Source organism: Balaenoptera acutorostrata, chromosome 12, assembly GCF_949987535.1.
Source record: "Balaenoptera acutorostrata chromosome 12, mBalAcu1.1, whole genome shotgun sequence".
Classification (NCBI taxonomy): domain Eukaryota; kingdom Metazoa; phylum Chordata; class Mammalia; order Artiodactyla; family Balaenopteridae; genus Balaenoptera; species Balaenoptera acutorostrata.
Window position 1 is genome coordinate 3,044,430 of NC_080075.1, and position 26,504 is coordinate 3,070,933.

The 26,504-nt window shown below is 48.8% G+C and overlaps 1 protein-coding gene across 5 annotated transcripts in view; it reads right to left on the bottom strand.

Moving 5' to 3' along the window:
- The window catches only part of MRPS9 (mitochondrial ribosomal protein S9), a 91,632-nt gene that overhangs the window by 24,854 nt on the left and 40,274 nt on the right, over positions 1 to 26,504 (bottom strand). Inside the window, exons 10-11 of one of the 5 annotated variants that reach the window (XM_057558608.1) lie at positions 22,883 to 23,064; positions 19,960 to 21,168 (exon numbers count right to left, since the gene is read on the bottom strand). The exons of 1 other annotated variant lie outside the window; for it this stretch is intronic. In XM_057558608.1, coding sequence (XP_057414591.1) covers positions 21,077 to 21,168; positions 22,883 to 23,064 — 274 coding nt within the window. In that variant the 3' untranslated portion in view covers positions 19,960 to 21,076. 3 more of the 5 variants (XM_057558609.1, XM_007172109.2, XM_007172108.2) reach the window with 3 other exon arrangements.

A 26,504-nucleotide genomic window follows, 5' to 3' on the forward strand; every position in this document is an offset into this window, starting at 1 on the left:
TCTGAATTTTTATCATTTTGCATTATCCAGGCCTCTGCTTTCATCCACGGGAATGAATAAATAAGAGTTGTCTGAGACCAAAATAATTTTCTGGGCAAAGAGGAATAAATGTGTTAAAATGAAGGGGAAAAAACTCCTCTGAAGATGAAAAGGTTTTCACCCAAGATTGAGGTGGGAGAGATGGAATCTGCCTGTTACTTTCCATTTCAATCATCCAGCCTTTTGTCATCAACATAATAATGGGGCAGCACAGAACATCTTAGAGGGAGAACCAAGGCCAAAACAGCAGCCGCCAATGAGTCCAGAGCCCTGGACACGAACCTCAGAAAACATGAGCCTCTAATCAGTTCTCCTCAAGATGCTAATCAAGTTCCTTTTTATGAAAGTCAAACTTCGTTTGATAACATTAATATTTTCAGAGGAAGCCTGAGAAAGCCACCCACTTAAGACCCTAAGTTAGCTGGATGTTAATTCAAGTGAAGGAGATTCTGCAATTCGTTTCCTCTTTCCATTTTTAGAAAGGAGTAGACATTTTCTAGCTCAAGGAATTTTTGAAGCCTTCTAAATTGAGGAGACAAAAATTAAATTATTAGAAAACTGTTTCTCTTCTGACAACTTGGTATTTCTCATCTTGGCTTATCTAAGAAGGCCTATCTGTATTTTCAAAAACGGTTTTCTGGATAACATTTATGTAAGAATTAGTTTTATTTTAAATTACATAGGCATTTCCCCTTGTCAAATACAGTAGGCTCTTTGATTAGTGAAATGGCATCAGTGGATTGAAATAGCATTTCTACATGGGATACTTGCATTTTTGATGCTTCTCTGAACACGGGAGGGGCACTTTTTATCGTGAGATACATCTGTACAGGCACGTGCAGATGAACGGATAGTTCTAGAGGGAACACTGGGTGTAATCGCCACCGAGACCAAGAAAGAGAACTTTATCAGCACCCAAAGCCCACGCCGGGCTGGCTCCCCACCCACTCTGACTTAGTCAATAGTCCTTCACTTGCTTCTCTTTATGTGTGTACTTCCTGCTTAAGGATCCCCAGATATGGACAAGCTCCCCCCTCTCTCTTCTTATGGCCCCTAGATTTTTATGTATTCCTTATTTTATAGTCATTGTTCTGTTTGATGCTTAGATTGCCCCGACTGGGACCAGAGGAAGTCCATCAACGTGGCTTCTGGGTCCTTGGGGACCCCCTCCCGCCATACCTTCAGTCTTTAAAACTCAATTTCATTGCAATATTATTTACAGAAAATAAAATGCACCCACAGTAACTGTGGAGGGTGGGAAGTTTCACAAAGGTGCACACCTGCGTGACCACCGCCACTCATGCAGAATCTCCATCATCCCGCAAAGGTTTCTCCTGCCGCTTCAGTCAGCTCTCCACCGCCGCAGCCCCATCAGTCAGTTTCAGCTTTCTCCAATTTCATAAAAATGGAGTCAGACAGCATGCGTTCTTTTATATCTGTTAGTTTTTCACTCAGCATGATGTGTTTGAGGTTTATCCATGTTGCCGGGTGCGTCTGTGATCCTTTGTTATTTCTGGGTAGTACCGCCCCGCAGGCTAGACCACAACTTGTACATCTATTCACCTGTTGATGGACATTTAGGCTGCTTCCAGTATGGGGCTAGTAAGAGTAAAGCTGCTACAAAATTTGCCCACATACAAGTCTTTGTGTGGACATAGTTTTCATTTCTCTTGGGTAAAAACCCAGGCTGGTACCACTTGGCCATATGGTAAATGGATGGTTAACTTTATAAGACACTGCACAAAGCCACCCAAGGTCACCCCGTACATTCCCTGCCTTGGTCAAAGCAGTCACTTCTCCAACAAGCCCTGATTCCTTTTTAGTACAAAACAGAACTTAGAAATCAGGGTTGGGTATGGTCATGCTCACGGCTGCGGGCAGTGGCCGTGTCAGCAAGCACTGCTTCCGGTGGGTCATTTTCGGAAAAGGTGAATCCCTGTCCCAGCACTGCAGGGCACCCGGCATCCTGGCCTCTGTGCAGCAAATACCGGTGTCACCCCTCAATCACTGAGAAACACATACACACCCTAAAGCAACCACACATTTTCCATCCTGGAAAGACACACTGGTCCACACAACTTTCCACCATCAAATGCATCTGTGGTCTGCATCTACACCAATGTGCTCTTGGTTCCCTGCTGTTTCAATGGAAAAAGGGAAGTTTCTCCTGTCTGGGGTTATTTCCTCGCCTATCCTCGCTTCCCTGGCATCCACAGGGCTTCTCTCCCCCACTTTCGCCTCCTTCCCTAACATCTTCATCTCCTCCTCCACTTTCACTTCTCCCCCATGTTCAATTCCTCCCCACCTTCACTTCCCCCATCTTCACTTCCTCGCCCAACTTCACTTCCCCCATCTTTACTTCCTCCCCCAACTTCACTTCCCCCCACCTTCACTTTCTCCCCATCTTCACTTCCCCCAACTTCACTTCCCCCCACCTTCACTTTCTCCCCATCTTCACTTCCCCCATCTTCACTTCCTCCCTCACCTTCACTTCCCCCATCTTCACTACCTCCCCCATCTTCACTTCCCCCATCTTCACTTCCTCCCTCACCTTCACTTCCCCCATCTTCACTACCTCCCCCATCTTCACTTCCCCCATCTTCACTTCCTCCCCATCTTCACTTCCTCCCCCATCTTCACTTCCCCCATCTTCACTTCCCCCATCTTCACTTCCTCCCCCATCTTCACTTCCCCCATCTTCACTTCCCCCATCTTCACTTCCTCCCCATCTTCACTTCCCCCCACTTTCACTTCCTCCCATCTTCACTTCTCCATCTTCACTTCCTCCCCCATCTTCACTTCCCCCATCTTCACTTCCTCCCCCATCTTCACTTCCCATCTTCACTTCCTCCCCATCTTCACTTCCCCCATTTTCACTTCCTCCCCCATCTTCACTTCCCCCATCTTCACTTCCTCCCATCTTCACTTCCCCATCTTCACTTCCTCCCCATCTTCACTTCCTCCCCATCTTCACTTCCCATCTTCACTTCCTCCCCCATCTTCACTTCCCCCACCTTCACTTCCTCCCCATCTTCACTTCCCCCATCTTCACTTCCTCCCCCATCTTCAATTCCCCCCATCTTTACTTCCTCCCCCATCTTCACTTCCCCCACCTTCACTTCCTCCACATCTTCACTTCCCCCATCTTCACTTCCTCCTCCATCTTCAATTCCCCCCATCTTTACTTCCTCCCCCATCTTCACTTCCTCCCCCATCTTCACGTCCTCCCCCATTCCATTGGAATTTGTACACACTCCAGCCTCCTTATCTCAGAACAAAACCAAGCCTTCGGGGCCCAGGCCCTCCTTCAGCTACAGCCCTTTGGTCCTCTTTGCCTGGCCCCACCCACATCCTCACCCCACTGCACTGTGGGTTCTGTTCCCACCACCCTACCGCACCCGCTTTTACTAAGGTCACCAATGACCTCATTTGCGCCAAATCCAGAGGACACCCTTCGGCCTTCACCTGACGTCTCTGCACGGTGTAGATTCCCCTCTCCCTTGCCAATGGTGAGATTGGTTTTCTTCATTTGTCCTGGCTATGGCAGGAAGTGCACAGAAGTGGTCCAGGGTTTGAGAAATGGTCCTGGGGTGACTGCCTGGAAGGGCTCCGCATGCATTTGGAAGTGTTAGCTCCAGGTTTGTTAAAATTGTAATAGAACAGACCTGACCTACTGCATTTCTAACACCATAGACTCCCCTAGTACATAAACTCCCTCCACTGCCATCCCAGCATCTCATGGGAAACTGTTGATAAAGGGAGAAAACAGAAGGAAAATATACAATATTTGATTCATCTAACCTTACATTCCTCCTCCGAAACAAATACTGCTGTGGATCTATTATCAAAAGATGAAACTATTTTTGAAAAAGTACCACAGCAATTCAGCGGAGGAAGACAGTCTTTTCAACAAATGATGCTGGAGCAACTGGACACTCCCAGGCAAAACATCCAACACCCTCGACCCAACACCACACCTTATTCAATGAAAATTATATCAAAATGAATCACAGACTTAAAAAACATAAATGTAAAAAACGTAAAATTATAAAACATTTAGGGAAAAAGAAGGTCTTTGGGATCTAGGGCTCAGAGAAGAGTTCTTAGACTCGACACTAAAAGCAGCGTCCATAAAAGGAAAACAACCTCCTCGAAAGGAAAAACCTTTGCTTCGTGAAATATCCTTTTAACAGGATGAAAACACAAGATATCAAGTGTGAGAAAATGTTAACAAACCACATATCTGATAAAGGGCTTGCAAGCGGAATGTAGAAAACCCTTAACACTCCACAGTGAAAAGCAAACAATCCAGTTAGAAAATGCGCAAAAAACGTGAATGGAGACAGGACATGTCTTCATGGAAGAAGATACACAGTTGGCAAATAAACACATGGAAAGAGGGTCACTGTCGTTTGCTCTCAGAGAAACGCAAATTAAATCCACACTGAGATAATACTACATACCTGTCAGAATGGCTACAATAAAAAAATGGTGAAACACCAAATGCCCTCAAGGATGCAGAGACGCTGGGCCACTCACACATGGCTGGAGGGGATGTAAAACGGTTCAGCCACCCTGGCAAACGGTTCAGCAGTTTCTTATAAAACCAGACAGGCAACAACCACGTGACCTGCAGGCTTGGACCTCTGTCTAGAGAAGTGAAGACTTAGGTTCACACGAAAACATGTGCACAGATGCTCGTAGCAGTTTTAGTTGATCTCAAACTGGAGTAAATATATATATATTTTTTAATTAATTAATTAATTAATTTATTTATGGCTGTGTTGGGTCTTCGTTTCTGTGCGAGGGCTTTCTCTAGTTGTGGCAAGCGGGGGCCACTCTTCATCGCGGTGCGCGGGCCTCTCACTGTCGCGGTCTCTCCCGTTGCAGAGCATAGGCTCCAGACGCGCAGGCTCAGTAGTTGTGGCTCACGGACCTAGTTGCTCCGCGGCATGTGGGATCTTCCCGGACCGGGGCACGAACCCGTGTCCCCTGCATTGGCAGGCGGATTCCTAACCACTGCGCCACCAGGGAAGCCCATGGAGTAAATATATTTTAAGTTAGGGGAAACTTAGCCATATTCATCAGTGCTGGCAAAAACACCGCGTCACCCCCGCCAGCCATTTAACAAAATAAAGTAAGCAGCTTAAAAATGCCTTTTACGAAATTCTTTCCTGTTTTGTAGTTGATGCAAATCAGTGGATAATCAGGAGTTCTTGTATGTTAAAAGGGGAAGTTTTCAATTTAAATTATTAATATTCCAAGGCTTTCTAACCCCTGAAATGACTTTTGAGACACAGAAGTAGAGAGAAACCCCTCCGGTTTAAAGGCAGAGGCTCTGCCACACGCTTCCTCCTTGACACCATCCTAATGCCTCTTATCATACAGATGAATCATCAGAAATTGCCACTCAGCTTTATTTCTTGCCTTTCTCATTAGAAAAACTCATAAACTTTACATTTTACTTATGCTAATGTTTCTAAACAAACTTTGTTGTCTTATTTGCATAATATCAAAATATTGTTTGAAATCTTACATTCATTCGTCTTAGTTAATTTCAAGCTCAGAGACACACGAGCACCAAGTGAGCTAAAACCTCCCGTGACCCCAAACCCCTCCACTCCGTGAAGCCTGGGCCTCTCTGCCCCACACTCGCACACCATCATTACTGCTCATGATGCCAACGATGGTGGGAGAAGGGTCTCCAAAGGCCAGCCTGTGCATTACTTCTTCCAGAATTAGAGATATTTCTCCCTCAATTTAGTGCTGAATCGAAGACTCATATAACTTACTATGCGCCAGGCACTTTCTAAGCATTTACACATGTTAATTAATTTATTCCTTATAACCACCTTATGAAGCAAGTAGTATGGTTATCCCATTTTACAGATAAGGAACGTGAGGCCCTGGGAGGCAAATAACCTGCTCATATCACACAAATAGGTGGCAGAGGCAGGACTCAGATCAAGCAGTTCAGACCTGGACCCTTAGCTAGTCCACCTCCCAGAAAGAATGGATGGATGGGGCTTCCCTGGTGGCGCAGTGGTTAAGAATCCGCCTGCCAATGCAGGGGACACGGGTTCGAGCCCTGGTCCGGGAAGATCCCACATGCGACGGAGCAACCAAGCCCATGTGCCACAACTACTGAGCCCGTGTGCCACAGCTACTGAGCCCGTGAGCCACAACTACTGAGCCGGTGCACCTAGAGACCGTGCCCTGCAACAAGAGAAGCCACCGCAATGAGAAGCCTGCGCACCGCAACGAAGAGTAGCCCCCGCTTGCCGCAACTAGAGAAAGCCTGCATGCAGCAACGAAGGCCCAACACAGCCAAAAATAAATAAAATACATTTATTAAAAAATTTAATAATAATAATAATAAAGAATGGATGGATGGATGGAGGGAGGGATGGAGGAATGGATGGAGTGATGGATGTTGGAATGGATGGATGGATGGATGGACAGATGGATATACAAATGATTGAATGAACTAATGAAAAAGTTTGTCCTGTGTGGCCATAAGGTGCAAATGGGATCCGCATTGACCTGGGAGCTCCCTGGTTCTCAGGGCCTGTCTGTGGCCTCTGCATGGCAGCATCTGGCCTCAATCCCAACTTAGGACTTGCTTTTTCATGAACACTGTGATTGCCAAGGTGTAATATCAGGAGCGCAAAGCTGGGAGGCGGGAAACCTGCATTCTTATGTTGCCTGCAACACCAACCTGTACGCTCTCAGGTACACTGAGGACCTGCTTCCCCATCTGTCAGTGTGAGGGTTCAACCAGAGTAATTTCTAATACTTAACAAGTCTATGTTGTGATCTGTCCAAGTGAAAGTCCACTGGCAAGACCGGAAGTACAGGAGGTGGGCATGAATCAAGACACTGGAGCACCCGGCAGAGGCTGGGCGTGGTCCAAGCTCCTGGCCCAAGAGTCGGCCGCAGTGCCACGTGGCTGCGGCTCGGGGAGAGGGAGGAGGTGAGGCCGGAGAAGAAGAGCTGAGACGGGGCCTCGGGAGCCTGCGGCACAGACCGTGACGCTGCAACTCCGCAGGCCACGGGGAGACACGGAGGGCTTTCACTCATTGATTTTGTGATACGTACTACATACAATTCTATCCTTCCGCCCATTTTCACACGCACAGCTCAGTGGCACTGAGGACATTCACGCTGCTGTGCAGCCATCCCCACCATCCGTCTCCACAACTTTCTCATCTTCCCAACCTGAAACTCTGTCCATGAAACACTCACTCCCCCTCCCCCTGTCCCTGGCCTCCCACACCTACTTTGGTCTCTACGGATTTGATGACCCCAGGGCCTCAGAGCATTTGTCTTTTTGTGACAGGCTTATTTCACTGAGCATAACGTCTGTCAGGTGCACCTATGTTGTGTCACGTGTCAGAATTTCCTCCCTTTTAGAGGCTGAATAGTACCCCATTGCATGTATGGACGACACTTTGCCTATCCATTCATCTGTCGATGGACACTTGGGCTGTGACCACCTTCTAGCTACTGTGAATAGTGCTGCTATGAATGTGGGTGGACTCAATCTGTCTGAACGGAAGGGTTCTGAGTAGGATACTGGTTGGGCCAGAGTTTCCCTTTGGAAAGATCTCCCTGGTGGTGCAGAGACGACGATGATGATGACAGCAGTGACGTTTAGTGGGTGCTTTCTATGCGCCAGGTACCGTCCCAAGTACTGGACGTGTACTCACTCACGTAACCCTCATTCCATCCTCACACCTACTCCTGCGAGAAGGTGCTGTCTCCACCGTACATGTGGGCAAATGGGGAGAAGTTGAAAGCTCTGTCCAAAGTTATGCAGATAGCAAGAGACAGAGTCTGTACCTGAACCCGGGAAGCCTGCCTGCTCACGCCGACCCCGGCACCGCTCAGGATGTGCGGGGCGGGGAGGGCTGCAGGATGGCGGCCCTTTGCGGGGCGTTTGGAATTATCCAGGCAGGAGCTGACAAGGGCTGTGAACGCAGGCAGCAGAGAAGGATGGTCGTGAGGGGAGAGGTTTGAGAGTCTCGGGGTGGGACGGACAAGCTCCCCGTGAGTGAGTGACCATGGATGTGAGGCAGGGGAAGGGGGCTGAAGTGGTGGACAGCTTTTGAACTTGACTGCATACTGGAGAGAGGTGTCATCACTAAGAGAACATGGGTAAACCTGAAGGGAGGGGAGGGCGGGGACAATAGACAATGATTCTATTCGGTACCTGCTGAATCTGAGATGTTATGGGGCATTCAGATAGAGGCAGTTATATTAGAGACAAACTCAAAGGAAAGACCTCGCTGGGGGCACAGACCGGGCAGTTGTTAGCGTGGGGAGGGTTAGAATCTTAAAAGCAGATGGGCTTGTTCATGGGTTGTGTGTCTAGAATAAAAGGGAGAGACTGAAACCCAGGGACTGGGGAGCCTCAAAGCCGGGTAGAGGGCACACTTGGGTTTGTAAATTTTAGAACCGACACGACAGCGTGGAGAGAGGGGGTGAGGCCCCACTGCGTTGCCCCGTGAGCCACCTGCTCTATTCGGGGTACGCCAATGGTTAGGAGCTGCATCAACAAAGAGGAGAGAGAGGACACTTACAGAGAAGCGTCAGAAGGGTAGGAGGATGTGGAATCCAAGGCGGGAGAAAGTTTCCAGAGGCATGGGGTCCAGTGCCTCACAGAGACCAAATGAAAGGGGCCTGAAAGATGTCCCTGACCTCTGCAGTTAACGTTACTGGTGGCCCTGGAAAGAGCCGATCGGTCAATGTGGTGGGCCCGCCCTGGGCCGGGCCTGGCGGAGTGGAGTGGAGGCGGGGTGTGGAAGGGTGTGGACAGGCGCCGGGATGAGGGGGGCAGGGCAGGGGCTGGGGAGGGGCCCTGGGGACGGCAGGCTCATCCCCACCGAGGGAAGGAACTGTGCAGACGTCCCAGGCCTGGGAGGCCGGAGGACGGGGTGACCAGACAAGCGGGGGGCACCTGAGAACAGACAGGGGCAGTAGGAACGGCTGGCGTCCACCGGGCAGAGACCCTGGAAAGGCTGGAGCTCTTGAAAAGGGAAATGCTCGGTGCTGATCTTGGCCGCGGGGCTGGCACGCGCACCCCGGAAATGGCAGAGGCTCTGCGGGGTCACTGGCTACCGGTATAAAGTCAATTCGTGCCTTTGACTTGATAAAGTTAGTTCTGGGAATTGACCCCAAGGACGAATGAGAGAAAAAGCAAATATGCTGGTGGTACATTATTTACGGTCTTATTTTTAAAAAGCACACGTGGCTAACGGTATGGATACTAGTTAAGTAAATTGGGAAACATATGCTCGATGGATGGAATATTCTGAGGTCATTAAAATGATAATTATGAAGCTCAAAGTGGTTATCTGATAGTAAATGGAAATCAGTTTTAAAATGGTATGTATGTTCTAATTACCATGATGTAAAATATGCTTTCACGTGAAAATATACATACTAGAATTCCTAAAAATGCTACTAGCTGTTGGTTGTGGATAATGGTAAGATTACGGGTGGGTTGTTTTCTTTCTGCATTTGGTAAACTCACTTTGACTCTGAATGCTACAGCGCTGGTTAGAACAACAGAAAAGCAGCCTTGAATCTTCTTAGTTATCAGCCTATTGAAAAGAGAACATAGCTGAATATTTCCCCTCCATCCTCTGACGGTACGGAGGTCTAAGAAGATGGAGTTGGGACTTCCCTGCTGGCACAGTGGTTAAGAATACACCTGCCAATGCAGGGGACACGGGTTCGAGCTCTGGTCCAGGAAGATCCCACATGCCGCAGAGCAACTAAGCCCGTGAGCCACAACTACTAAGCCTGCGCTCCAGAGCCCGCGAGCCACAACTACTGAAGCCCACGTGCCTAGAGCCCATGCTCCGCAACAAGAGAAGACCCCGCAATGAGAAGCCCGTGCACCGCAACTAGAGAGAGCCCGGGCACAGCAAGGAAGACCCAACGCAGCCAAAAATAAATAAATAAAATAAATAAATTCATTAAAAAAAAAAAAAAAAAAGAAGATGGAGTTTACGTGATACAGCGATTCCACTGGAACCCTCGCACTCCACGGTGTGGAGGCTGAGTGTTTAAGACGAGGGTGGTCCCCCTGCCCCCGCGGCAGCCTGGGTCACCCCGCAGGCCACAGCGCGCCTGGATGCTGTTGATAGAAACGTGCCGGCTAAACTCAGCCTGCATGTCCTGCCAGGGTGGGGAAGGCGGGGAAGGGGAGAGAGGGCTGTCCTGGCCAAGCCCGTAGCCAGCACGAGGCCCGCGCAGCGCCTGCGCCACCGGGCAGGTCCCTGGGGGCCACCCACACGCTCTCATCCGCTCCCACCCCCGGCACCTCGGTCTCAGGACGGAACGCCCCGTCCCAAACGCGTTGGTTTTGCTTCTCAGTCTCTTAATAGTGGTCTTCCACTATTCTGAGTTAAATTCTCTCCACTTTTTCCCTTTTCTTGTAAACTAGCATTTAGAGAGTTTATTAATACTCAAAACACTGATGTAAATGTATGTTTTGAAATAGCAACTCGAAGTCAAAGGGGAGCCAGTCTACCCCAGGGGCAGAGGCTGCAGGAGGAAGCAGGGGTGTCCGGCCTCCCGTCTGCAGGACTCTTCCTTGCCTCCCTGCGAGACACTGCAGCCAAGCCCTATGACTCGGCTTCTGGTCTTTTCCAGCAATCCGCCTTTCATAAGACGACTCGAGTCATCCTCATCACAGGAGAAATAATTTTTCTGGTAACTATGTATGGTGACAGATGTGAACCAGACTTATCATGGTGATCATTCTGCAATATACAGGCAGACCTCGGAGATACTGTGGGTTCGGTTCCGGACCACCGCAGTGCAGCGAATATCGCAATAAAGCGAGTCACACAAAATTTTTGGTTTTCCAGTGCATACAAGTTATGTTTATGCTATACTTTAGTCTACTAAGTGTAGCATTATGTCTAAAAAATGCACATAGCTTAATTACAAAATACTTTATTGCTAAAAATTGCTAAGCATCCCCTGAGCCTTCAGCAAGCCTGATCTCCTCGCTGCTGACTGGTTGGGGGGGTGGCAGCAGTGAAGTCTGCCACATCGACTGACGACTCTTCCTTTCATGAACGATTTCTCTGCAGCCTTCAATGCTGTTTGATAGCATCTTCCCCCCAGTAGAGCTTCTTTCAAAACTGGAGTCAATCCTCTCAAACCCTGCTGCTGACTCATCAACTAAAGTTTATGGAATATTCTAAATCCTTTGTTGTCACTTCAACAATCTTCACCGCATCTTCATCAGGAGCAGATTCCAACTCAGGAAACCACCTTCTCTGTTCATCCGTAAGAAGCAACTCCTCATCCGTTATTCTCATGAGGTTGCAGCAATTCAGTCACATCTGCAGGCTCCACTTCTAATTCTAGTTCTCTTGCTGTTTCCACCACATCTTCAGTTACTTTCTTCACTGAGGTCTTGAACCCCTCAAAGTCATCCATGAGGGTTGGAATCAACTTCTTCCAAACTCCTGTTAATGTGGATATTTTGACCTCTTCCCATGAATCAGGAATGTTCTTAATGGCATCTGGAATGATGAATCCTTTCCAGAAGGTTTTCAGTTGACTTTGCCAGATCCATCAGAGGAATCCCTATCTGTGGCATCTATAGGCTTATAAATGTATTTCTTAAATGATAAGACTCGAAAGTTAAAATTACTCCTTGAGTAATTCCATGGGCTGCAGAATGGATGCTGTGTTCGCAGCATGAAAACAACATTAATCTCATTGTCCATCTCCATCAGAGCTCTGGGGTGACCAGGTGCATTGTCAACGAGCAGTAATATTTTGAAAGCAACCTTTTTTTCTGAGCAGTAGTTCTCAACAGCGGGCTTAAAATATCCAGTAAAGCATGTTGTAAACAGATGTGTTGTCATACAGACTTTCTTGTTCCACTTATAGAGCACAGGCAGAGTAGATTTAGCATTATTCTTAAAGGCCCTAGGATTTTCAGAATGGTAAGTGAGCACTGGCTTCAACTTAAGGTCACCAGCTGCATTAGCCCCTAACAAGACAGTCAGCCTGTCCTTTGAAGCTTTGAATTCAGGAACTGAGTTCTCTTCTTTAGCTATGAAAGTCCTAGATGGCATCTTTTTCCAACAGAAGGCTGTTTCATCTACACTTAAAATCTGTTGTTTACTGTAGCCACCTTTATTAATTACTTAGCTAGATCTTTTGGATAACTTGCTGCAGCTTCTACATCAGCACTTGCTGCTTCACCTTGCACTTTTTATTTTTTATTTTTAAAGATCTTTTGGCCTCGCTGCGTGGCATGTGGGATCTTATTTCCCCAACCAGGAATCAAAACGTGCCCCCTGCATTGGAAGCGTGGAGTCTTAACCACTGGACCGCCAGGGAAGTCCCCACCTTGTACTTTTATGTTATGGAGGTGGCTTCTTTCCTTAAACCTCATGAATTAATACCTGCTAGCTTCAAACTTCTCTTCTGCAGCTTCTTCACCTCTTCCAGCCTTCACAGAATTAGAGAGTTAGGGCCTTGCTGTGGAGTAGGCTTTGGCTTAAGAGACTGTTGTGACTGTTAGAATTTTCTATCCAGACACTACAACTTTCTCCACATCAGCAATAGGGCTGTTTGCTTTCTTATGTCTGTGTGTGTTCACTGGGGCAGCGCTTTCAATTTCCTTCAAGGACTTTTCCTCTGCATACACAACTTGGCTAACCGTCTGGCACAAGAACCCTAGCTTTCAGTCGGCCTTGGCTTCCGACATGCCTTCTTCATTAAGCTTCATCATTTCAAGTTTTTGATTTAAAGTGAGAGATGCGTGAACCTCCTGTCACCTGAACACTAGAAGCCACTGTAGGGTACTAATGGGCCGAATTTCAATACTGTTGTGTGTCAGGGAGTACGGAGGCCAGAGCAGAGGGAGAGAGACGGGGAACAGCTGGTCGGTGGACAGTCAGCACACACACACATTTATCCACTAAGTTCACCACCTTATATGGGTGTGACTCGTGGGCCCCCCAATTACAATATAGTAACGTCAAAGATCACTGATCACAGATCACCCTAACAAATATAGTAATAATGAAAAAGTCTGAAATACTGCGACAATTACCAAAATGTGACAGAAATACACACAGGGAGCAAATGCTTTGGGAAAACGGCACCAACAGCCTTGCTCGAGGCAGGGTTGCCACAGACCTTCAATTTATATGCATACATAAAAAATGCAGTATCTGTGAAGCACAGTAAAAGGAGGTATGCCTGTGTACAAATATCATTATGTTGTACACCTGAAACTAATATAATAAAAGGGAACCAATTTAATAAGTGAGATCATTATAAATTCAAATGTAAGCATGTGAAAAATAAATCAGAATTTAGAGATTCACCTGCAATAGATGGATTTAAAAATATAATTAATATGCCTGATGTTTCCAAGGGGCATTACAACGTACAGGAATCACCTGGATGAAATTAGGGAAGAGGGCGGGAATCTCACCCCCTTCGCCTTTTCTGCATTGAGTAGCCTATTCGGTTGTAAACTACTCCACCTTGTGGTTAAACCAGGGTACTAATCGCTAGAAATCCGGACACTTCAAGGCGAAATTCACTATTTTCTGTTATAAAAGTTATGAATGAGCTTTAAAAAGTTCAAACCACACATGAAGGAAGAAAGTAAAAAATAATCAATAATTTCACTGCATAAAGATATCTAGACACAAACAGATTTTATAAGTCAAATACAGGCATAAAGATATCTAGACACAAATACATTTTATAAGTCAAATACAGGCATGTAATAATACATGAATATTCTTTGACAGAAGAGAAGTAGTTACCACTTGCTTTTTTCACTTCAAATGAATCAATGTCTCAACACAATTCAGGAATGAGAGCTAGTCCGTATCTGATCACGTTAGCAGGCTGGAATAAAAACTCGGAATCCTTTCACCCAGCAATTAGGGTAACCTCCGTGGACCTCTGTTAAGGGTGGGGGGGGGTGTCAGAGGCTGCACACCAATGGGACCCTGAGTCCGGCCCCTGACCCCTGGGGCCCGGGGTCTCTCACTGCCCAGCACGCGCGCGCGGCCTCCCTGGGGAAGCCTCTGGTTGGTGACAGCTGGACGGAGAGCCCTAAGCTCCCCTCTGCTCGAGCCGCGTGATGACGCGGTCCCTTCCGGGGGACGCTTCACACCTGGAGCAGCGTTTCCCCGTGCGTGGTCCCCGGACCGGCTGCAGCCGCATCGCCTGGAACGAGCTGGAAATGCAAACTCAGCTAGAAATGCCTGCTCTAGGCCTCCTGCAGAAACTCGGGGGGCGGGGGCGGGCCCGGAACGTGTCTTAAGTCCTCCAGACGACTTTGACTCTGATGCCCGTCTGAGAACCACGATCTGGAACACTGACGAAACATCCCATTCTTTCTTATTCACTTGTCTCTCACCTCCTCATTATTAACCTCGAAATGTTCCCTCCACACGGGATTGGGCTACTACAGTTCAACTGATCGCAATAGGGGTTACACTATTCACTGACCTGGTAGTTACGGGTCACCTTGACAAAGTAACGGGATGGGATGACATACACTTTACATAAATCACGAGTGACTTGATCTTGGACTTAAGCTTTCAAAACCCAGGGTCTGAGCCCTCTCTCCAGCTCCGCTGCTTGCACTCTGGTCCCAGCCACCAGCTACGTCACCTGACTCGGTGCACCGCCTCCTGCCTGAATTCCCTGCTCCACCCGAGGCCCCGAGTGCCCCCTGAACACGAGGACGGTCAGATGCACGCACAGGGCGCGCCAGCCTCCGCTCAGAACGTGCATTGATTCCCGTCTGCCGCCAAGGAAACCATGGCCTTCAAGCCCTCCCGGTCACCCCGCCCGGCTCTGCCCCGTCCTCTCACTACCCTCCTCCCTCTGCTCTGCCCACACCTGCCAGCTCCCGGGGTTTGGCATTACGCCAGCCCCTCGACTGGGGCCCTCCGGTGCCAAGTGTATGAAGCTTGCTCCTTGCTGCCTTCACGGCTCCCTGCAACAGCTGTCACCCCCCCCTCGCTGTGCCAGTCCCAACCCCCCTTCCCTGCTCCAGGGCACCCTCCACCACGCACAAGGCCAGCCACGTAACACTTTATTGTCCCCCCACGCCGGCACACAAGCTTTTGTTTCTGCTCCCTAAACCTCCTCAGCACTCACCGTGGGGCTGCATATATTAGCATCTGTTGGGTCAATGGAAGAGCGTAGGGGTCTGCGAGGGACCCTGCGCCTTTGCTCTGGAAGGCGTCAGCCCGCTTTGCACCTGGGAGCTAGGCTGGAAGTGCTACCAAGGCCCCAGGCAGGGCATGTTCTGAAACCCAGCCGGCTCCAGGCAGCCGTCCAGGAGAGAGGCGCAGAGAGTAACGTGTGTGGGAAAAGAAACTTTCATTTTTTGGTTTAAAATTCGCATCCCAGGATACGTTTCTGAAAATAAGCAAGTCTTCACTGGCAGAGCCATCAGACGGTGTAAAATTGCCCACACGAGCCTTCCCTCGGGCACTGGCTACAGAAACGTCCGAAGAGAAGGCTGTCCTGAGCTCCATCAGGGATTCAGGGCACAGATCTCTTCCAGAAGCCCTGCCTCCTGTGACTCACTCGGGGACCTCTGAGTTCCTGCGCCAGCCTCATCTCCGACACTAACCTATGCTCACACTTATTACTTTTCTTTCTTTCTTTCGGCCGTGCCACGCGGCACGTGGGATCTTAGTTCCCCAACCAACCAGGGATCCATGCCCCCTGCATTGGAAGCGCAGTCCTAACCACTGGACCGCCAGGGAAGTCCCCTGTATTAGTTTTCTATGGCTGCTGTAACCAACCACAAGCATAATGGCTGAAAAACAGCACGAATTTACCGCCTTACGGTTCCGTGGGTTAGAGGTCCAACCCCGAGGGTTTACCTCACTGGGTTAAAACCAGGGTGCGGGCAGGCGGCGTTCCTTTCTGGCGGCCCGCAGCACCTTAACACTAAGGCTAGGGTTCACTCGCCTGATTAGATTAAAAGTACAGACTATTCAATGTTTACATTTTTTAATTTTTCTCATTTAAAGGAAATAGATTTCCTAAGCCACAAGCAAGTTATTGTTACTCTATTCATTGAGCTCTGAAGTAAATCATTTAAGAATATTCTGAAAGACTTGGTGCTACGATGAAATGAGTAGTTACAGCCACACACTAGATGTCTTAGAAATTCCCTCCGAGCCACTCCTGTCTGCCACCTCTCAAACCGCCCTGTGTCGTGCACCCTGCCCAGCAGGACATCTCTATTCTCATCCGCGTAACCCACGAGTGGGGACAGCTAAGTTTGTAACTTAAAGATCCGCTTTGGAGTTTGGGTGGCTTATTGTAGGTCTCCAAATTCTCCCTGCAAACCCTCTGAGATCCAGAAAGATTTCTCCCAACATGCCGGGGAGTCTCCGAGGCAGTATGTGGACACGAGGGCAAGATGACGGCGGTGAGCTGGCCCCTTGCCCTATGGACCCCGCAGATCCCAATGCGGGGGGCGGACAGGGAGGGAGGAGGGGGAGGGAGGGCAGGAGGGTGGTCGGCAGGGGAGACCTCAGAGGGCGATGCCGCACAGGCAGTTAGGAACGCCCATCCCATCCCACACGATGATACTGGAGCTTATGTTTAGGAAGCTTATATATAAAGACCAAAATAAGCCCACTATGCTCTTTAAACAAGTAATTTAAAGGTAGGAACAAGAAACCCAGAAACTAAAACTAAGATGACCATAAAGTTTTTTTTTTTTTAATTATTTATTTATTTATTTTTGGCTGTGTTGGGTCTTCGCCTCTGTGCGAGGGCTTTCCCCAGTTGCGGCAAGCGGGGGCCACTCCTCATCGCGGCGCGCGGGCCTCTCACTGTTGCGGCCTCTCCTGCTGCGGAGCACAGGCTCCAGACGCGCAGGCTCAGCAATTGTGGCTCACGGGCCCAGTTGCTCCGCGGCACGTGGGATCCCCCCAGACCAGGGCTCGAATCCGTGTCCCCTGCACTGGCAGGCAGACTCCCAACCACTGCGCCACCAGGGAAGCCCCGACCATAAAGTTTTGAATTCTTCCCATCATTGTCATGAACTGAATGGGCATTCTCAGCGAGGTGCTGTGCAGACCCTCAGGCCAGGAATGGACCTTCGGGGTTCCGTGAACCCCTCAGCATTACAGGATGGTACTCTTGTATACGCCGCCTTTCCAGGGTGAGGAGCCTTTGTTTTCATCCAATTCCATTGCTCCAACATGGATTAGAATTTTTACACAGTTTAAATTCACATCATCTTGAAAGAGCACCAGTGCTGATGATGTGCGGGAGGCCCTCCGGCTTGAACAGCATTCGTCTGCAGAGCTGTTTCTACAGAAAGCCTCCAGCACCCGGGTGTCGGGCCGCAGCTGGCTGACGCTCCCGTCACCGCCTGTGGGCAGCCGGCTGGGGAGAAGAGAAGCCAGATCCAGGAGGGCCCTTGGAAGAGGGAACATCAACAGGAATTCCAGCCCGGCCGGCTGAGGCCAGCCCATCTTAGGGATGCACGGATGCCCACGCGCAGCTCAGACAGTAACACAGCTGGTACTGCCTCCCTGTCACTTCTTCCCTCAGGAAGACCAGGCCCTGGGGGATGTGCAGGGGGGCGGCTACCAAGAGTAACTGGGGCGCAATCTCTGAATGCTGCCCGCCGGGCAGGGCCCACGTCCTCCTCGAGGCAGCTTTGACGTTTTTGGTCAACGCTGGCAATGGCAAGTCACCAGGACCTGCTGCCTCGGAAACTGCCAGGTGTCTCACCCCAGTTCTGAGTGGTCTGCGGAGCCCTGGAAAGCAGGGATCCTGCCCCCATCTTTCAGACCAGAGGGTTGAGGCTCGGTGTGGGCGGAGGGCGGTGGTCTCCGGAGCACGTGTCACCCCAGGCCTCGCAAAAGCTCCCAGCCGTGGTCCCCTCCTCAGCTCCGTGTCATTATTGCTCAGTCAACACTTCTCAGCAGGACCTAATTGCCTTCTAATTGTTTTCTCTGTTTGTTGTTTTTCTAATTAGAGATGCAAATTCTAAGCTTTGAGGACAAAAACTCTGTTGACTACTTTTTGTAACCCCCTTCCTTTATCTGCGAATCGCCTTGAAACACGCCTCTCCTCTACCACCCTCCCCTCGCTTCCAGGCAATACTCTGAAATTACAGAAGAAAATTCAGTGTGATAATGGGGGACCCTGAGAGGGAGCAGTGACGACGGTGTCCTCGGCGGAGAAGTTTACGGGGTTCGAAACGCCATCAGGAGAGTTTGTGTGACTCTTTCATTCTCGACTCGGAGAGAAGGACCTCACACTGTGAGGCTGGCTCCCCCGGGGAGGTTTCAATCTTTCTTAGGAGAAGTACAATCAAGTCTTGGGAAAATGAAAAAGGAATAAATTTGGAGTTCTCGTGAACAGTTTTCATAGAAGATCCAACCGTGGTCCTAACTTTTGTTAAAGCTAAAGTAGCAGTGATTTCATGAAAAGTAACAGGAATTTACCACTTTATTAAAGGGGTCTCCTCCCATCCGTTAAAGAAAATTTCCTAGAAGGAACCTGTCTGATTTGTATTTATAACTTGTTAAATAAATGTCTGATGAATAAAAATTGAGTAAGAAAAAGCACTAACACAGCAAGACTAGGACCCCATATTTTGCTACTGCAGGAACAGTGCCTGAAAGGCTGAGGCCCTGAGTAAAACCCAGGTTTTATCAGGATCAGGTATGAGGAGGCCAACAGGCCAGCAAGTGACTGCCTGAAAGGCGCGCGGCAGGCGTGCGGTTTACCGTCGCCAGGGACCTGCTAACCCTGGGAGGGGCCCTCCCTCCATGCAGCAAGGCCCCAAGACATCTGGAAACACATGGTTAAAGCAGGCCTTCACTCCAAAAATCATGGCCTTTAAGTACCTTCTGATTCTAATGAAATACCTAATTCTACCTTACGGTTCCTTTTTTGAAATATATATTATAAATGTTATTATTTAGTTTAAAAAGCTAACGGCCTGTGCTGAAGGAAGGAATACACTGATATGACTTGAATTGTTTTTTCCCCACATTTTGCACCTCTGTAGTAATTTATATTTTCCGAGAAATGACAGAAAAAAATCCTTTGACAATATTTTGCTCAGTGTTGAAGCTCAGTAGTTTTTGTATCTTAGTGCTCAAAGATTACTTTCAATTTTCAGTAATTAGCTTACTGTGTCTTAACCAAAGGCTTACAATAAGAAGAAAATTTTCTGTAGCCCACAAAGTTGGTCACCAAAGAAGGTGGCAGTATTTCTGTGCGATGATGATGATGACTTTTATGGCTCCTGGACTGTTAATTTGGGGGAATGGGTCGCAGGCTTCCTGGTAGAGGCGCCTGACATCAACGCCCGTGCACACACAAGGTGCTGGCCCTCCCTTATGAACACTGAGAGCTCCTGGCCGGCTGCCACCTCCCGTGGTGTGTGAGGGCCGAGCACCTGTGTCTGTGGGGCTGCTGGATCGAGTGCAACCTGGACGACTTAACAGACACACGGAAACACTCGGTGTACAGCGCTCAGCTACCCCACACACAGCATCGTGTTTCTGTTTCTTCTGAGGAGTCGAGGCGGTGAACTGTCATTCATTTTCAAGTTAACTGCCTGTTTACACCATGACCCCCACTCCTTCCCTTGTCCAACTGAGATCCTGTGCACTTGGGTTTAACCAAACGACAGGTTAAGGAGGGTTTCTTGAGGAAAATCACAACCAACACTGATAGAGGACCTGCTCTGGGCTCCGCGGCTCCTGTGGATTTTACTGAATCCTCTAACCCTGGGACAGGGCAGGGTGTCCTCCCCTCCTCACGCGCGACCACCCAGCTGTAAGGAGGTCAGCTGCCCGAGATCACACATAAGCCCCGGAGACTGTTCTCAAGCTCGTACGTCCCGACTCACGGTGGTTTTTCATTCACTTTTATCATAAAACGGTTCATAATAAAAATCACACGTATCACATTTGAAAGGTATAGTAAAGCGGACACTCATGTACCCTCCTCCCAGCCAGATAAAGATTATGACCAATACCCTTGACCCCTGCTCCCACCAGGTCAGGCCTGAGATCTCACCATGGTGTCTGCTTCACCTGCTGGATCTAGGGCTGCACACAAAGGGCGGACTTACTGCCCTTGAAAAACCCCCCAAACCCTCCTCATGCCCGTGGTTCTCAGTATCATAGGGAGGGACCCCTCTGGGCATCTTGTGAGAGCAATGGAACTACGTAGCCCAGAAAAAGTGACGCATGTATAGAACTCTGGACCTATTTCAAGGTTTCACAGACACGCTAAAGCCAGATCCTCAGAACTAATTCATACTGTAAATGCAAGTCTCTACCCAACTTGGAAGGTACTATGCTAAGTGAAATAAGCCAGAAAGAGAAAGGCAAACTCGGGCGTGGTATCACTTATACGTAGAATCTTTAAAAAAAAAAAGAGTCACACTCAGAAGCAGAGAGTGGAATCGTGGCTGCCGGGGGCTGGGGGGGACTGGCCTGTTGTCTTCCGCAGAGACTCGGCTGGGCTCCGGACAAAGATGCTCCACGGGCTTCACTCTTCTCAACAAGCCTCTCGTCCGTCAGTCTTGAAAGATATGCCGTAACAACTGCTCTCTGGGAAAACGACCGAGTTAGGGGGAGTGAGTCCAAGTCCGTCCTGACATTAGGTTAGCAGTGCGGCTCTGGTGGGGCAGATCTGTGGGGCCGGGCCTTTCTGTCCGCAAAAGGTGGTCTCTTGATTGGATTTTGCTGAATGCTCCTTTCAGGTTGAATATGCCAAGATTCTGAGTTATGCTTCTAAAGCTCTCTTCTGAAAAAGTTTTAAAAGTAAAGCAGCAGAACAAAGCTGAACAGTTTTAAATAATTATTTTTAGAAGGTAACCTTTACAACATTGCATTTTCGAGTAAATCATCTCACAACTCAAACGTCTGATGGTGCTGCTTCACCCCAGCCAGCAACCGTCTCCTGCGCGTCTGCCGCGTGCCAGGTGCACAGTGGCCCTCTCCTTGCCCGCCCAGAACACTCAGCGCTTCTTCCAGGTGAACTTCCTGCGGGCTCCCTCCTGGCCTGGCTTCTTCCGCTCTCTGACACGGGGATCGGCAGTAAGCAGTCCCGCTGCAGCATAAAAAGAGACGCCTTTATGAACCACGGAAAGCGCAGGAAAGCAGGAGAACCGTGTGAATTGGCACCTCCTGCTGTCAGAGGAAAAGCACCAGGCCCACAAGCAATTCCCAGCCTCATATACAACTCATGACAGCAGTCTGCTTTCACTCTCCTAAGCTATTTTCCCAATTTCTGAGACAAACACCAGGTACATTACTTGAGTCTGCTTTTCTTCTCCTATGAGAGATATGACTCCTTTTTGGTTCTTACACTTGTTCAACTTAAGACAAAGCTGCTCTGGTGTGCCAGTCCCTACTCACTGCCAGGGAACTTGCCCGGCACACTTACTATTACAGATGTGAAAGTTTCAAGAGGCAGAAAAGAAAAACTTCCTGGGGGGCGAAGTGTGTGGAAGTATACAGACACCATACAGTAACAGTGCCCGTGAATATACTGACACATAATATGACTTATCAAACGTATCTGAGAAAAGAAACTTATTCTTCTCATTTGTGTGATAGTAATATTTCTTGGTACTTTGTTTCAGAATCTAAAAAAGGTTTTAGAGTTGTGTTCTCAGCACAAGGCATCGGTTCCAGAAGAGTAAAGTCACTTTAGACTGGAAGCTCCCGGTCTCCCACCATCAGGAGTAATTACAGCTTCTGAGCAATAAACGAGTCACTCAGCATACGGCCCCAATGGGTGCGCCCAGCGGTGGTCCAGCCGTGGGATGTTGTAACTACCACAAGAACACCAGCGACGAGAAAACTCTTTAACTGTGTTTATAAATATGTAAACAGACCGGAGTTTCTCACTGTCTTTTTCACCTTTCCAACACTAGCACTTCTCTTCACTGTATGCGAGGCTTCTGTATTTTATTAGGGTACTTTCAATGGCCACACAGCAAAGGCAAAATTCACATTTTACGCTTGTCATATACCCATAGCTCTTGCATTTACTTGTACCTAGGGGGCACGGAATAAAACAACGTTTTGTGTGGAATGCAAACAAGACCTGTCTAAATTCTAGTTTAAATGATTAGTAATGATGCTTTATTACTTTTCATTATGCACAGAAACTCAAACTAGCAGAATTATTAAGTGAGGTCCTATCAAATGATTTTAATGACTAGATATGAATCCTACAAAATGGTGAACTGTTTATAAGCAAATGGATTCTTAGAGGCTTAAAAAAATTAACTTGCCTAAGCTACGGGTGGCCCTATCTGCAGCATGGGATCAGAACCCTAGCGGCGCAGTGGGAGGGCAGGGGCAGGGCCCACGTCACTTGCCCAGAGGGGCTCCTGGACCCAGAGGCGCCGGGGGCCTTGCTGAGGCCACACAGCCGGTCGGCAGTGCCCGCAGTGCTTTCCTCCTTCACAAATGGTGGGAAGACACTCCTCAGCTGGAGCTGCCCCGACTGACTGTGAAATGCGGACGCAGGGCCCTAACGAACATGTTGATCGTAGAACCCTTCTCCCCCTGTGCAGAGACTCCTGAATTCACGGCTAGGTGACGGGGTCACACAGAGTGAGTAAGGGAAATGAAATTCGAATATCACAGTGGAAAAGGAATCTCCAATAACTCTGGAGAGAAACACCTTAGGGGTCCCATCATTAAATCGAATAACGATCACAGATTGCTATGACAAAACAAAAGCCACCGCCCACGTGCCCGACACAAAACGGAGTCGGATGAAGACTCGAGGGTGAGCCGGCCCCGCCCACCTGAACTCGCACCTTGGCGCATCCACTCGACCTGGTCCTCGCTGACAAAGCTGCACAGGGCTCTCGCCGTCGCCAAGCGGATGGCCCCCGCCTGCGCCGCCCGCCCGCCCCCCGACACCGTGCAGGTCACGTCGTGCTGTCCAAGCCGGTCGAGGAAGTGGAAAGGGAACATCAGCTGCTCTCTAAGGCACAGCACGAGAGGCAGAGTTAAGTTCACCGCGAAGATACCCAACTTTACAGGCTGCTCACATTCTGGACGTTTGTAAGACCCGCACTAGACGCAGGAACACGAGCGTCTCCGGCACTCAGAGGCTCGCTGAGAGCAGGGCTGGGCCTCTTTCTCTCGGGCGCGACAGCACGCCCCAGCTGTTTGCTGATCCTGCTTGCCTCACGAGCATTTTGCGAGGCTTGAACATAACCTCATAAAGAAGTCTGAAAGCTGGGAGAACTCCTTTAATCCACTGAATCCAACCTCTCTGGATTCAATGATCAGATGTAATATTAACAGGCCTTCCCAAGCAACTATCAAGTGCCATTTGGGTTCACTAAGTAAAGTGTACTATGATGTATCTGTATAAGGTTTGTGCTCGTCCAGACACCGTGAGTTTTAAAGTCACTGAAACCACACTCGACGTTTTCCCACTGAGACACGCACTCTGACTGCAGCTCCCTCGGCTGCAGGGTGCTGCCCGGTGACCCCCCACAAACCAGTGAGGCCTGCTTCCCCCCACAGCCAGCGAGCACCCACGCGGTCCAGGCAGGGCCAGAGGCTGGAGCAGGCAGACTGCCCTGGACCTTCTTCGCACTCACAGACAAGGGACTGCTTTTGCCTTGATAGCTCTGTGAATTTTACTTAGAAAAGCTGATGAATACTGAATACCGCATTTGCTCGTTTGGTCTGGCACCGTAGCTTTCTGGACCCCCAAGTAAAGGTTATCGTCACACAGTGACGCTGAGAGGTGGATGTTATTACCCCCGGACCACACACTAGCGGAGCAAGCCCCGGTGGTGTGGACGGACACAACAAGAGCTCGGAAGGCAGAGTTAACTGCAATCTGTCACAATACTGCTTCACCAGGGATGCAGTTCCAACAGGAGTGAAACAAGCCCTGCAACAGAAAACAGGCATGAAATGACCTAAAGCTAGTGTTGTTTTCTTTGAACAAATGTTCCAAAGCAACCAAATGAAAAGCAGGGATGTTACAGAAGTAGTACTACAGCTGACCTTTGCACGACATGGGTTTGAACTGTGCAGGCCCGCTGACACGTGGACTTTTTTCAACAGTAAACACGACAGACCTACACCATCCACAGTGGCCGAATCCCTGGATGAGGAAACTCGATACACAGAGCCAACGGGAAGGTTATCCTCAGATTTTCCACCGTGCTGGGGAAATCCCAACCTCCACATTGTTCAAGGGTCAACGACATTATAACTAATAGCTGTATGATAAGAGCTAAAGAAAACGTAGAGGCTGATAAGCCACCCCCACCATTTCCAGCAGCCAGGGCACCGAGGTCAGTATGGAGCCTAAGGCACTGTCTTCGGTACGTCACGGGCCCACGCTGCCTGACGCGACTGCGCAGGCGAGTGACGCCCTGCTCGCCTACTCGTTTGGGAGCTTGAACGTTTATCTGTTTTAATTCCTAAAACTTTAAGATTCCCTAACAGATGCTATTATAGATTAAAAAACCGAGACTAAAATTTGGGGAAAAAATTCAGGCTCTATGAGAGCACTTGAGTCAGGCTGGTCAAGGCGAGAAAGGACCTGAGGAAGCGGAGTCTGCACGGTCGGGAAGCTGGTGCACACTGAGCGCGACACTGAGTCTAGGAAGAGAGAAAGCAACACCCAAAGGGTGCAGTGGAAAGCGATGACGTACCTATCGGTCTTAATTAATCTGGACTCACACTCGTACACGCAGAAACAGTTACAGGCATGAAAATACTTCACAAATCTCTCCTCTCAGTGACCTCAGATGACATCCTGAGCTAAAACAATCAATTTTATTTTGCTCTTTGTTATATAATCAAAGTTATTTTGAAAAAAAAAAATGTCCTCCTTCAATCTTCTCTGAATGCCACTCCTACGGCGCTAGTTGTGCAGCACATAACCTGGTACATATATAAAATCACGTAGTCTTATTTTTCTGTGACTGCTTAAGATGCTAACTTGTCTCCTCTATTCCACGGTTAGTGCCATGTGCGGAAAGCACTCCCTTCGTACAGGTGATCAATTAAGAGTTGCCTCACTGGCGGAGCGACAGAGCAAAGGCCTTCCCAAATCAGAAAGCACCGCTCTGTGTACCCCACACAGCACCAGGCACGTCGCGGTAAGTGTCCGCTAAGAGAACGAATAAACACAAGATTTCTGACAACGCGAGGAAGGAACACAGTCCACACTCCCAATGACCTGTTTGCTGTCTGTGTAAAAACAGCCTAAAGAAAGGACCCTGGAAAGAAAAGCAAGCAGTTCAAACTGACCTTCAGGCAAGCACCTCAGAGATCATCAAGTCCAACTCCCTCCTACCATTTAGGGAGGTGACCTTTAAGCATCTTGGCTGAGTTCACACAGCTGGAAAACAGACCTAGAATCAAGATCACCGATTCCTGGCTCGGCCGTCTCCCTACTACTGGTCAGTGGTCACCTCCCTGCTCATCTGTAAGCTCGTGAGCCACTCGTGCAGGAGGAAAGGCCAGTCCCCGAGTAGCACGGCTGCTGTAAATCCCGACAGCTACTGAAAGACGGTGAGGCGGTTTGGGCGCCTATCCCACCAAGACTAGCCTCAGGCTTCCCAATCAGATAGGGAGTTTCTTGACAACAGAAACCGTATCTCACATAGCTCTGGTATCTTCGCAATGCCAAGAACAAGCCTGGGCACACAGACAACCCTTAGCAAATGCCTGCTGCATCAGACTGAAGAATAAGTTCTAAGGGTGCAGTTTCATTGTGAGATAAAGCCAAAATTGAGACCTGCTATTAAATCATCAGGAGTTACATCTGAAAACAAATGAACAGCTGGTTATTGATCAAATGCCATTCCTTACAGCAGTCATAACGCTGAAGTTACGGGTCTCTCTGGCTTTTGGTAAGACAAATAAGAGCTTCCTCCGTCAGCTTCCCTGAGAGGATGATGGCAGAATTAGTCTAATTCCTACTAAACAGACTTAGAGTGGGCTACTTCTTGACGCGCACACACACACACAAATAAAATACACATACATTTCCTGAAGTAATTATTCCGTCCAGAAGCTTACACTACACTGGCAGGGTCCTCTTTCCTGACATAAGCGTTGGGATCATAAGAGCCTTAACCCTTCTGACCCTAAACACCACTGCAGGAACCAGGAGGAGATTAGGAAGAGAGGAACGAACCGTGCAGAACTGCTGTGACTTGTGCAGGACGACACTAACGACTGGGAAAATCGTAGCCATCTCAAGAAGGGGCCTTACACAGTGACTCAGGAACGCATCTCAGATGGGCACGCTTAGTGGGGCTGAGCTGTAACACCGACTTATAATTCATGTCTGTTCCTCCACGGGATACAAAGTTCAAAGACTAAAACGGCCATATGTAGCCATGGGAACTCAGCAAAGCCTGAGGAGCTCTTATTTTAATATAT